Below are 13199 nucleotides of genomic sequence, written 5' to 3' on the forward strand. Positions count from 1 at the left end.
CAAAATCTCAAAGGCAGAAATGAATACAGGTACTTGTGAAATTCAATTAAAAAACCACCTCAACAGAAATGTGTCACTTCAAAACAGTGAGAAGGAAGCTGGATGCAAGGGTAAATAAAACAAGGCCTGAGTCAGGGCAAGCTAAGAAACTGGGCAGAATAGTTTGGGTTTTATGCCATAGGAAACAGCCATTTCAGAGTCCTAGGCAGATGAACGAAACAAAGTAGAAGAATTTGAGAGGAATTTAGGGGTGGGCACGGCTCCCTTCCTAAACCCATCCCAACATTTGCTCTGCTTACCTCTACAGGCAGTCTAACTGACTTGTTGAAAGCACTTGGGGTCCACTGCTTAGAGATACTGACTTTGACATTGCTAAAAGTTTTCCTTGATGCATGGAGCAACGAATAACTGCAAAAGAGAAAAGAAATACGACTGAATTAATAGCAAAGAAAACGGCATTCAATAAAATCTCGGATATAGTCCCATTTGTTTTAATTTTAGAATTTTTCTCTTAAAAAAAAAAAAGAAGTACTGCTTTATGAGAACTATCAATTGAACAGTCTCTGCCAAGCAAAAGAAAAAATTAATTACTCTTCTTCATTACGAGCCCCTGTGTTCACTCATAACTTACCCCTCCACCTAGAAGATAGATGCATGACTGATCCCAACCCACTCTAAATCATGGTGGCAGTTCTGTAAAGAATTTTAAGTCTTTAACAACCGTTGGCCCCTTGATGCATTAGCCATTAAGTAGCTTTCTCTGGAGTCCTGTCTTTTCCTCTCATTGGTGTCTCCTCTCACGCCTCACAAATGGATCTCCCTAACGCAAGCATCCAAAATTACCTGTCAACTCTTACACAGAGAACCATTTCCTAGTTTCTGCCTTAAAACAAACAAACAAATAAATCACATTATTTGTGGTGACTTCAATAAAGATTAGTAACAAATAAAATCTGCCCAGAAGAAATAATCAAAATAGCTGAGTCTCAGGGTTATAAGTAACATAGCTCCTAAAACCAAACAGCCTGATTTATGGCATCTATGGACCACCCAAGAGAGCCACTGAGGGCCACAGAATCATAAACATGGATGATCCTTCTGTCATGCTAACACTCAGGATCTCACAGGAGTTTCTAGAGCTCCTCACAATTGTCTCGTACCATCTTTACTGCTCAAGGATGCACAGGGCATTCCCTGAATATTTGCACTCTTTGTTCTGAAGCTCCTGGTTTTAAGTGTATATTAAACCAGGGTTTCTCAACCATGGCACTAGTGACATTTTGGGCCCCCCAAATTCTCTACTGTGGGAAGCTAGCCTATGCGTTGTAGGATCTACAGCAGCAACCCTGGTCTCTACCCACTGCAAGTGGCACCCTTTTGGTGACAACCAAAAATGCCTCCAGACATTGCCAAACATGGGCAAAATGGTCCTTGAAAACTACTCAGAGGTACCAAAAAGCACAGCAGAAAGAATAACCAGCCTATTTCGTAAGCCCATGCCAATCACTGCACTAAACACTTGCTGTGCCAGTAACCAGCTCCCTCAAGCAAACAAAACCAAAAAACCCAAGGGCACAGTTTGAGCAACGAACATACCTGAAGAAGGTGAGCAGGAACACAACAACATGATGATGGCTGAACCGGGAGAACAGAGTTCCTCTTCGAAAAATATTTGGCCAGGCCATAGTCTTCCTGACCTTCCTTCTCACTTCTGACCTTAAAGTTTGGATAGTGAATTATTTACATCATTTCTTCTTTCTGGAAAGGGAAAATGCATTATCAACATTACTTAAAATAGGCAGTCTATCCAAAAACTGTATTGTTTAGACTTATAATAGTATATTATCAGGGGGCGCCTGGGTGGCTCAGTCATTAAGCATCTGCCTTCAGCTCAGGTCACGATCCCAGGGTCCTGGGATCGAGTCCCACATCGGGCTCCCTGCTCAGCGGGAGGCCTGCTTCTCCCTCTCCCATTCCCCCTGCTTGTGCTCTCTCTCTCTCGCTGTGTCTCTCTGTCAAATAAATAAATAAAATCTTAAAAAAAAAATTTTAATAGTATATTATCAGACCTTGAAAAAAATCATATGGGCTAGCTGACACCAGAAAACTGACACCAGATAATTGTGTTTATAACAAGTCCCTAAAAAGAAAAAAAAATTTTTTAAGATTTTTTTTTAAATTTATTCATTGAGACACACACAGAGAGAGGGAGAGGGAGAGAGAGAGAGACAGCACGAGCAGGGGGAGAGGCAGAGGGAGAGGGAGAAGCAGGCTCCCCGCTGAGTCAGGAGCCAGATGTGGGGCTCGATCCCAGGACGCTGGGATCGTGACCTGAGCCGAAGGCAGACGCTTCACCATCTGAGCCACCCAGGCGCCCCAAAGGAAAAATTCTTGACAAAAGATTACATCCTAATAGAAAGAACTCTCATTGAACCGTGAAAGACTGTGGACTCTGAGAAACAAACTGAGGGTTCTAGAGGGGAGGGGGTGGGGGGATGGGTTAGCCTGGTGATGGGTATTAAAGAGGGCACGTTCTGCGTGGAGCACTGGGTGTTATGCACAATGAATCATGGAACACTACATCAAAAAAAATAAATTAAAAAAAAAGAACTCTTATACAAACTGATAAGAAAATCACTAATTCAGGGGTGCCTGGCTGGTTCAGACAGAACATATGACTCTTGATCTCGGGGTTGTGAGTTTGAGCCCCATGCTGGGTGTAGAGAATACTTAAAAAGAAAATCTTTTTCTTTTTAAGATTTTATTTATTTATTTGAGAGAGAGTGAGTGAGAGAGAGAGCATAAGCGGGGGTGGGGGGCAGAGGGAAAGGGAGAAGCAGACTCCCTGTTGAGCAAGGAGCCCGATGTGGGGTTCGATCCCAGCACCCTGGGATCATGACCTGAGCTGAAGGCAGATGCTTAACTGACTGAGCCACCCAGGTGCCCCTTAAAAATAAAATCTTAAAAAAAAAAAGAAAGAAAGAAAAGAGGCGCCTGGGTGGCTCAGTCGTTGGGCGTCTGCCTTCAGCTCGGGTCATGATCCCGGGGTCCTGGGATCGAGCCCCGCATCGGGCTCCCTGCTCAGCAGCGGGAAACCTGCTTCTCCCTCCCCCACTCCCCCGCTTGTGTTCCTTCTCTCACTATGTCTCTCTCTGTCAAATAAATAAATAAAATCTTTAAAAAAAGAAAAGAAAACACTAATTCTGACAGAAAAATGAGGAAAGGAAATGAATAGGAAATTCAGAAAAAATGAAATGGCTATTAAGCTTATCAAAAGCTCCAATCTTACAGTAACACAAGAAATGCTAAGAAAGGCAAGAAAACGTTTGCACAGTTAAAAAAGATGTGCCCAATGTAGTTCAAGGTCTAATGACTCCTGAACTCTCATATTCTGCCGAGGGAGGTGAAACACAGTATTAGAGGAAGATAATCGACCATGTTCATCAAGAGCCTTTGACACAAAAATTCAATTTCCAGGGATCTACTCCTAAAGAAATACAAGATGCATTCAGGTCTATAAACAAAGGTAGTTTTCATAACGTGTCAAAGGAGCTTTTTTATATTAAAAAAATGAACTTTGTGTCAGTCATAAGGAAATGGGGAAAGAGGCAGGGCCACTCCCCTCCGTCTGTCTCCACTACTTCCCTTCACTGCTCCTTGGTCCTCTCTGAAAGCTGCAGCATGCTCTGACAAAGTAAGCATCTAAACATAATGCCTCCAGTTATTCGTCTGCAGAAACAACCTACACGTGCAATTAAAAGGGTAATGATTAAATGAATTATGGTAGAGCCATACGGCTGAATATTTTATAATCATTTGACATGATGAATTAAAGCTTTTTAATGACATGAGAAAATGTCACGTAAAAACAGTAAAAAATGGGGCACCTGGCTGGCTCAGTCAGGAGAGCATGGGACTCTTGATCTCGGGGTCATGAGTTCAACACCCACATTGGGCATAGATTACTTACCAAAAAAAAAAAAAAAAAAAGATATGACTTATAATCAACTCAACTCTATGTTTACATAACATTTACAAATAAATAGGGAATGTACTAGTTCTCTCTGGCAGAAGCATTGTGGGTAACTTTGATTTTCTATATCCTTTCCTAAAAATTTTACAATAAAGGTATATATTACTTCTACAATCAGAATGGAAAACATCCACAGCATTGGAAAAGTCCTATAATCTACCTGCATATTAGGAAAAAAATAAATTAACAAAACGATCTGTATGCTACATACTACAGTAGTCCAGGTAGGAGACAAACTTGAGAACTTCCAATACTGAAATTGGCAAGTCACAGGGCTTTGCTTTCAAGGCTGTGCTCCTTGTAACTGCTGTTACATTCATGTTTCCACTAGCCACAGCTTGGTGGATGTAGCCAACGGATGTAGCCGAAAGACCCAGCCAGGAGGCCATTCCTGAAACTTTTGTATAAAAGGTACAAAGTTGAGGTGATTAAAATTATATAAACATTACAGCTGTTTCACTTACTGGCTGTAAGCCCTTGGACAAGCCAATCGTTTTTTTTTTTTTTTAATATTTTATTTATTTGAGAGAGAGAGAGAGAGAGAGAGAGCGAACACAAGCAGGGGGAGCAGCAGAGGGAGAGGGAGAAACAGGCTCCCCGCTGAGCAGGGGACCCAATGCAGGGCCCAATCCCAGGACCCTGAGATCATGACCTGAGCTGAAGGCAGACGCTCAACGATCTGAGCCACCCAGGTGCCCCTGGACAAGCCAATCTTTATGAATCACAGATGGTCATCTATAAAATGGCCTATCTCTTCTGAGAGTTAGGAGACTAAAATAAACAATGTATGTAAGGTATTAAGATAATTATTTTAGCCACTGACCTGCCCAGGATTAATCAATCCCACATCGGTAGAATGTAGCTAATTTCATTTCATCTTTCTGCCTGAAAAATGTTCACAAAATAATGAGACAAGTAGGATTTTGAAAAATTCCACTTACAAGATGTAACAAATAAACTTTGTTTGTAATTCCAGAAAGTTACAAACCAAAAAGCTATTAGTGTCACTGCTAAATTTACCTTCATCCCCTAAATTAAACATGAGACCCCAGTGGAACAACTCAAGAGTTTTATGTAAATTGTAACTATATGAATTGAACGCATTCACACCTCGAAACAGAGTACTGAGTACTTCAGGAAAGGATATGATTTATGAAGTTCAATAATTTATCAGGTAAAATAATAATTCCAAAAATGTACGCTCTACCAGATTGGGATTACATTGCTTTGGCAATAATGGTTGTGTATTTCAAGGTTGTGCAGTTACATTAATAACTTTACATGACTACCAAGCTGTTTGAGACCATCTGGATTTCATTTCTAAATAAACCACTTTTTCCTTAGCTACAGTGACAGGAGAGAAAGGGCTTAATAAGTACACCGGAAAAATGGTTTTAAGTATTCACCTGCTGTTGGCAGAATGCCATTTAAAATGAATACTATTATAGCATCTGGTCTTAAGTAATTACAGTAATTAATAATAATAATACCTTGCACTTATATTCCCTACATCACAGAAGTAATTTCTAATCATCTGTGAGCTCTGCGACCCTGGGGAAGTGCCGAGAGTTTCTGCCAAGCCTGAATCCACCAAGCACATCCTATTTTCTGAAGACCATTTTCTTTCTTGCTCTAAATACTGACCGAACAAATGTCTAACATTTTTCAAGTGTATGTAAATGCTGTTAAAATTAATAAAACCAAAACTCATTTAAGTATTTCTAAATTCATAAGAGCTTACCATCTAGTATTTTCTCAATTAATGGATACTGAATATACAACTATCATATGAGAAAAAGAATTCACTTTTAAAAACAAAACTTATTAAAAATAAGATCCTTGGGGCGCCTGGGTGGTCAGTCGTTAAGCGTCTGCCTTCGGCTCAGGTCATGATCCCAGGGTCCTGGGATGGAGCCCTGCATCGAGCTCCCTGCCCAGCGGGGAGCCTGCTTCTCCCTCTCCCACTCCCCCTGCTTGTGTTCCCTCTCTCGCTGTGTATCTCTCTGTCAAATAAATAAATAAAATATTTTTTAAAAAGCATAAATAATAAAAAAATAAATAAAAATAAGATTCTCACCATCAAAAAGGATCCAGAACCATTGAGCCATGTGCTACTTTTCAAAACAAGCTGATAATCATTAACTCATCTGATTCATAATGAAGCTTTTTTGAGTCCTAGAAGATCACCCATACAAGGTATTTTCCAGGATGGAGCTCTCCACATTGCGTGATCAATGTTACATAAAAGATGGCTTCACACGTAACATGTCCAGATAGAAGGCAATCTCCCCTTTATAAAACAATGCCTTGGAATATAAAGCATACCAAAACTGCCACTTTCTATAGATATTCAGAGACCATTCCAACCCCACATCAGTAAAATTTCAGGCTATTGTGTATTAGGAACGCCGTGGGAGACACCGACTAGAAAGAGGACGGGGTGGAAGGCTGGCAGGAAAGGAGAGGGCACGCGTAAAGCATCTCGCCCCCATGCCCATGTCACCTGACCCAACCTTTGCCCCACAACCTTCTTATCTTGCTCTCTGGAAATCTAGATATGCAGCGAATGAACTTCTCCACAGGGTCACCCTCCTCTGAGAGTTCTTTGCCTCAGACTCCTGCCTTCCCCCAGATGACCTGCCCCCTCTGAGGTCACTCTTCCTCCTCACAAGACCCCAGCTTCTCTGAACTCAGCCTGGCGTCGGTGGGGGGACCTCTACTGTCTACTGCCCCGCTGCCTTGTCACCTCCTGACCTCCCAGCGCTCCGCTCTCGCTGCAGACAGCCCCTTGCCTCATTTTCCTTCCGCCACCGCTTCCGTCCCAGCGCAACAGCCGGGTGGCTCAACTCTCCCTCCCCTGTCCTCTTCACCACCCATCTTTTCCTCGGCCCCACACCGAAAACCCACTCCATGGGCAAAACCCAGTCCAGTACCTACAAGACCTCCCCAGCCTAGGCTGCAAACACCCTACATTCTTTGCCTCTCCCACTTCCCACTCAATGGTCATCTTGCCTCAGCAAGGCTCCCAATTTGGTCACCTCTCCACTTTCCCATTAAGCATTACCTATTTCCTTCTTTACTAACTTAGAATCTAACCAACTCCCTTGGGGGCCCCCCCCTTTTTTTTTGCTTGCCTCTGTCCTTCCCTGCACCCAAGGAGTTGAGTTTTGCCAGAGAAAATCACACAAGCAGGCAGATTTCACTTTTTAGATTCAAACCACAAACCTCAAAGAACATGCAACACTGCCCAGCATGTCTACACTTTCCTCATTATTTTGCTTCCTCAACCTCTAAGACAACAATTTCACACTTCACTCTTTAAAGTTCCAGCATCCTTCTCTCTCCTTCACCTAGTACGACAGCTTTCTGCCAACGACTCCCCAGAACCAGGGCTCTAACGTGGACCCTCCAGAGCTCCCAACAGTACAGCCAACCGTCCACTTGATATGCCTCCATGGATCTGACACAAGATTCTTCATTTCCTCCCTCCAAACCTATTCCTCCCCCAATATTTCCCACCTCATAAATGATACCACCATGCTCCAAGTTGCCCAAGGTAACCAGGACTTATCCTTCACTTTTCCTGTTCTCTCTCAGCTTCCACACCCATCCCACTTCTAATTACCTCCCAAAATACATCCCAAATCTACCCACCGCCCTCCATCCCCACTGCCACCACCAAGATTAACCACCCGTATCTCCACCAAGCCTACCCCAACAGCCTTCTGCAGGCTTTCACTATTTCTACATCTACCCTGCCCCCAACTCATTCTCCACACATCAGCCAGAAATAGATTTTTTTTTAATATTTTATTTATTTGAGAGTGAGAGAGAGCAAGAGCAGAGGGGAGCAGAGGGAGAGGGAGAAGCACGCTCCCCGCTGAGCAGGGAGCCTGACGTGAGGCTCGATCGCAGGACTCTGGGATCATGACCTGCGCTGAAGGCAGATGCTTGACTGAGCCACCCAGGCGCCCCAAGAAATAGATCTTAAAACATAAATCAGGTCTCGTTCCTCTGCTCAAAACACACTGATGGCTTCCCAAGACTCAGATAAAAATATGAAACTCTTTGCCATGGCCTTCAAAGCCTGAATACCCCAGTCCTCCATAGTAAAATAGGAAGGTTAAAGTGGGGGAGAGCCGTGGAGTTGACAGCTGTGGTTGGCAAAAGGAGGCTAGCAATGAAGAAGGGGACTGCCTGAGGCAATGCTTTTTGAGAGATTGGTTTTTTTTTATTGTTTTATTGATTTTCAATAGGTTATACATGCATAAGGCAGAAAAATCAAAAGACATCTAAGGGTACATACAGTGATGTCTCCCTCTGTGATCTCATCACCCTGTGTTCCTACAGCCTCACAGAATCTATGCCTGTGCACGCACACACTCCAGGTAGAGCCCCTCATACACACCCACAAAAGAGCCTATCACACGCACTATTCTGCACCTTTTTCTTTTTTTTTCTTTCAAAGATTTTATTTATTTATTTGACAGAGAGAGAAAACACAAGGAGGGGGAGCGGGAGAGGGAGAAGCAGACTCTCTGCTGAGCAGGGAGCCCGAAAGAGCCCAATCGAATTACTCTGGTTTAACTGTTTACATGTGGATTGTTCATCTGTAAGCTCCCAAAAGCAGTGGCCTCATCTGTCTTAAGTCCATGGCTATTTTCTCCAGCACCTAGCAGAGCATTTAGCACCGTCGATAAAGATTTTGTGGGGCACCTGGGTGGCTCAGATGGTTATGCGTCTGCCTTGGGCTCAGGTCATGATCCCAGGGTCCTGGGATCGAGTCCCGCGTCGGGCTCCCTGCTCCTTGGGAGCCCGCTTCTCCCTCTGCCTCTCATGAATAAATAAAGAAAAATCTTTAATAAATAAATAAATAAATAGATTTTGTGAATGAATTAATTCTTTGACCATAACCAACACCGTATACTTTCAAAGTGCCAGGCACTGTGCTAGGTACTTGCCCTGAACTACTGCATTTAGTTCTCACATCTTAGAGATGAGAAAACTGATTTTACAAAGTAGTATCTCCTAACAGATGAAGCAAGCATTCAAACCCAGACCTGACCCTAGTCTCTATGCTATACTGTATAAGAAAAAAAGGTTAAAAATATCCCAAGTCGAGTAAAACGTAGTAATTAGAAATATCTCACCGGAGGCTTAGAGGTATAAATTCAGAATGGAAAACAAAATAAAACAAAACAAAAACCCACACCCACTAGTAACAGTGTAACTACAATTACTCAGGGAGTAGGGCATTAAATGGGCAATGACTTCACGGGTCAGACTTCAGTTTTTACATTTGCAAAGGAAAAAGATCATGTGTACTGAAATATAAAAAGGCAGCCGGAAGAGTATTAAATGCATAGTTGAGTTGAGCTATTTTGACAGTATTGTCTATGTTGTAATTTAGCACCTCAATGCCTGACACTTATGCAAATATCCTTTTCATACTACCTTATCTCATCTGATGCCATTTACTTGTACTACCTGAACCCTTCTACTCAAAACCGAAGTCTTCTGTAATTTTTCTCTCTTCTTAAATTGATGCATTACCAGAGATGTAAAGTACTTAGCACTTATCTGTAAAATTTTCCTGTCTTATTCCAGGGTTCCTAAAACCAGATTCTTCCTACCTCTTTTAAACATATTCCAAAGACAAGGAGGTTTCAAGATACAAATCTTTCCTTCTTGGGGCGCTTGGCTGGTTCAGGAGGTGGAGCATGCAACCCTTGATCTTGGGGTCTGGGTTTAAGCCCCACACTGGGGGACAGATTGCACTTTAAAAGAAAAAAAATCTGGGTGGCTCAGTTGGTTAAGCATCTGCCTTCAGCTCAGGTCATGATCCCAGGGTCCTGGGATGGAGCCCTGCATCTGGCCCCCTGCACAGCAGGGTGTCTGCTTCTCCCCATCCCTCTGCACCTCCCCCTGCTCATGCTCTTGTGCGCTCTCTCTCAAATAAATCAATAAAATCTTAAAAAAAAAAAAAAGGTTAACGGAAGAATGATGCTAGGTGACGCCATGTGTGGCCCACAGAGGCATTAAAGTTAAGAGTTGTAACCACAGACCTCCACTTAAAGTCTCTGAGCCTCAATTCCCTCATTTAAGAATTAATTTCGAGATAATTTTAGAGAGTTCCTAGTATAGAGCCTGGCACACAGTATACATCCAACAAATGGCAAAGAATTCAGCACCAAGACACTGAAGAAAGGTGGCAATTAAGATTCAGATTTCGTTCACCCCAGGAACATACTCTTCTCCCTATAAACATTCAGTAATAAGTTACTATGAGATCACCTACAATCTTACATTTCAAGAAACACCAAAAACCCTGCGGACACATTCCCATTATCCCCTGCCAAAAGTGAGACTAAACAGACCACATTCTGCAAATAAGAATACCGAGGGAATGACGAATAAGTAATTTGACCAAATTCCTTGACTGAGGCCACAGTAGCTGCCAGAACACAAAACTCAGTTATTCCATTAAGATCCCTCTAACCCCTCCGGCCTCAGTGCATCACCTTTTTTTCCAAAAGCCTTCCTTCCCACCCCACCTGAAAAGCGCCCCTTCACCGGGTCTGAACGACAGCCCTGCTCCTGGCCAAGAGCCCTCGTGGCGCGGCCCGGCCCGGCCCCGACTCTTCCCCAGGGCCCTCCGCGACCCTCCCGCTCTCCTGCCGCTGCGGTCCTCGCCGACCCCGCGCGGCCCCGCACACTGGGCACCGAGGAGCCGGACCCGGGGCGGAGGGGAGCGCCTGCCGGTCCTTCCAGCCCACCGCGCCACACCCACCGGCCGCCACCCGCCGCATCTCCGCGTCGTCGCCCTCCCGTCCCATGGAAGCCCCCCGGACCGCCCTCGCGCCCCACACCTCACCCCAAGCAGGGCTCCGGCCCTTTCGCGGTCGGACCCCACGCGCCGCGGCTAGCGCACCCGAGACCCGCCGTCGCGGCCGTGCCGCGGCCCGCCGCCCCGCTCGCTCCGCTGCGCTGCCCGCAGCCCCTAGCCCGATGCCGCCACCTCACCCGCGGCTCGGCGGCCAGGGTTTCCGGACGCTCACGTGACCCGCCCGTGCCCGAGGCATGCTGGGAGTTGTAGTCCAACCGCGGCTGCACCGGCAGGCCGCCAGGATGGCAGGGGGAGGCGGAGGGAGAGGGAGGATGGAGGCCTCGGTGAACCTGGCTGCGGGGCTGGGGGAGGGGACGATGGCCAGGAATGTAAGCTGGAAAAAGGCAGTGCGAGAGACGTAAAATATAATCTGGGGAGAGCTGCTATCTAAGTCCTCTTTTTTCAGAAAAGCTTTATTCTGCTCTTTCTTTTTATCAAAAGCAACACGCTGCTAAGTTTGCTACTGAGCAGCCAGCCATAAGGGCATAAGATTTAGATTTTTGTTTAAATTAATTCAATGCACCTGCAGGCGGCCAGTAATCTGCCGCTATCATTCACCGTTCCGCACTCCACCCCCCCCACCCAGTCAAATAGATGAACGTTGAGATCCTGACAGCCTCTCGAAAAATTTAAAGGCCTTAGGACACAGGACTTGCAAGTAGAATCTGCTGCCCTCCTGGGCTCTCTTTCAACTGTTGGGGAAATACAACTTTAAAAAGAAATCTCCCAACCCAGAAAACCTCTCCACAAAGAGAGCAGAGAAAGAAAACATTTACTGGGCGCCTGGGTGGCTCGGTCGTTGGGCGTCTGCTTCGGCTCAGGTCATGATCCCGGGGTCCTGGGATCGAGTCCCGCATCGGGTTCCCGGCTCTGCGGGAAGCCTGCTTCTCCCTCTCCCACTCCCCTTGTGTTCCCTCTCTCGCGGTATCTCTGTCAAATAAATAAAATCTTAAAAAAGAAAAAGAAAACAGATTTACTATTGGATAAACATTAAACCAGAAGGTGATGCTCATTGTGAACAATGAACTAACAGCTTGCAAAAAGACAGAAAGGAATCTCCCGCATATACAGCCAAGCAGACACAACCCCTTACATGCATGTTCTCAGGATAAACAATCACCAGTCCTCGAACGAGAAGACTTGACAGGACATTTTGTCACATATAGTTGGCCCTTACTTTATCATGGTAATTGGGGAGACTGCCTATGTTGGCTTATTCAAAGGAGAAACAAACTTCTCATATCTTTAGGACAAGAGATAGTGTTGCAAGTTGCAGCAAGGCGCCCACAGATGTTAGGCTTGGGAACTAGGGGCCTGGAGCACACCCCGGATGTTTATTTCAAAAGCTGGCTCCCGGGTCCTGGAAAGGTTCCTGATAGGAGACTGGCAAGAGGTTATTTAGCCATTACGAAGCTATTCATCTATTTGAAAGGGACAAAGAAAGAAATTTTGAAAGAAAAAGAAAGAAAAGGGCAGGGTGGAGGTGGGAGTTCTTCCTTAGTTTCTCCCTTCCCTTATTTCTCTCTCTCTCTCTTTTTTTTAAGACTTATTTATTTATTTGACGGAGAGAGACACAGCAAGAGAGGGAACACAAGCAGGGGGAGTGGGAGAGGGAGAAGCAAGCTTCCCGCGGAGCAGGGAGCCCGATGCAGGGTTCCATCCCAGGACCCTGGGATCATGACCTGAGCTGCCGAAGGCAGACCCTTAACCACAGAGCCACCCAGGCGCCCCTCCCTTCCCTTCCCTTATTTCTAAGGGAGAATTAAGCCTCTTATTTTCAATTTGTATTTGCCATGTGATGTCAGGGTGAGCAACACCAAATCAGCCAAATGGTTCACTTTTCTTTTAAAAAATATAATGTGGAGGGGTTCCTGGCTGGCTCGGTTGGTGAAGTGTGCAACTCTTGATCTTGGGGTGGTGAGTTCGAGCCCCATATTGGGTGTAGAGATTACTTAATAAAATCCCTACACATGCATACATGGAATATTATTCAGCCTTTAAAAGGAATGATATTCTGACACACACTACAACATAGATGAACCTGGAGAGCATTATGCTCAATGAAATAAGCCAGTCACAATAGGACAAATATTGTATGATTCCATTTACATGAAGTACCTAGAGTAATCAAAACCATAGGGAGTGAAAGTAGGATCATGGTTAGTAGAAATGGGAGTTATTGTTTAATGGGTAGAGTTTCAGTTGGGGATGATGCAAAAGTTCTGGAGATGGATAGTAGTGATGGTTGCACAACAATGTGAATGTATTTAATGCCATTGA

The 13199-nt window shown here is 44.6% G+C and overlaps 1 protein-coding gene across 10 annotated transcripts in view; it reads right to left on the minus strand.

Annotated features, from left to right (window-relative positions):
- The window catches only part of SLC37A3 (solute carrier family 37 member 3), a 52971-nt gene that overhangs the window by 37032 nt on the left and 2740 nt on the right, over nt 1-13199 (minus strand). For 2 of the 10 annotated variants that reach the window (XM_088018570.1, XM_088018569.1), the window contains exons 3-6: nt 11696-11867; nt 4857-4918; nt 1597-1758; nt 300-408 (exon numbers count right to left, since the gene is read on the minus strand). In XM_088018570.1, the coding sequence (XP_087874696.1) occupies nt 300-408; nt 1597-1685 (198 nt within the window). In that variant the 5' untranslated portion in view covers nt 1686-1758; nt 4857-4918; nt 11696-11867. Of the gene's footprint in view, nt 1-299; nt 409-1596; nt 1759-4856; nt 4919-6110; nt 7688-10907; nt 11043-11695; nt 11868-13199 lie in introns of those variants that run through there. The other 8 variants (XM_088018568.1, XM_088018571.1, XM_028106260.2 and 5 more) reach the window with 8 other exon arrangements.

The sequence above is a fragment of the Eumetopias jubatus genome, unplaced genomic scaffold (assembly GCF_037043125.1).
Source record: "Eumetopias jubatus isolate StellerSeaLion01/CBP00866 unplaced genomic scaffold, mEumJub1_p1.0 scaffold_14, whole genome shotgun sequence".
Lineage (NCBI taxonomy): Eukaryota > Metazoa > Chordata > Mammalia > Carnivora > Otariidae > Eumetopias > Eumetopias jubatus.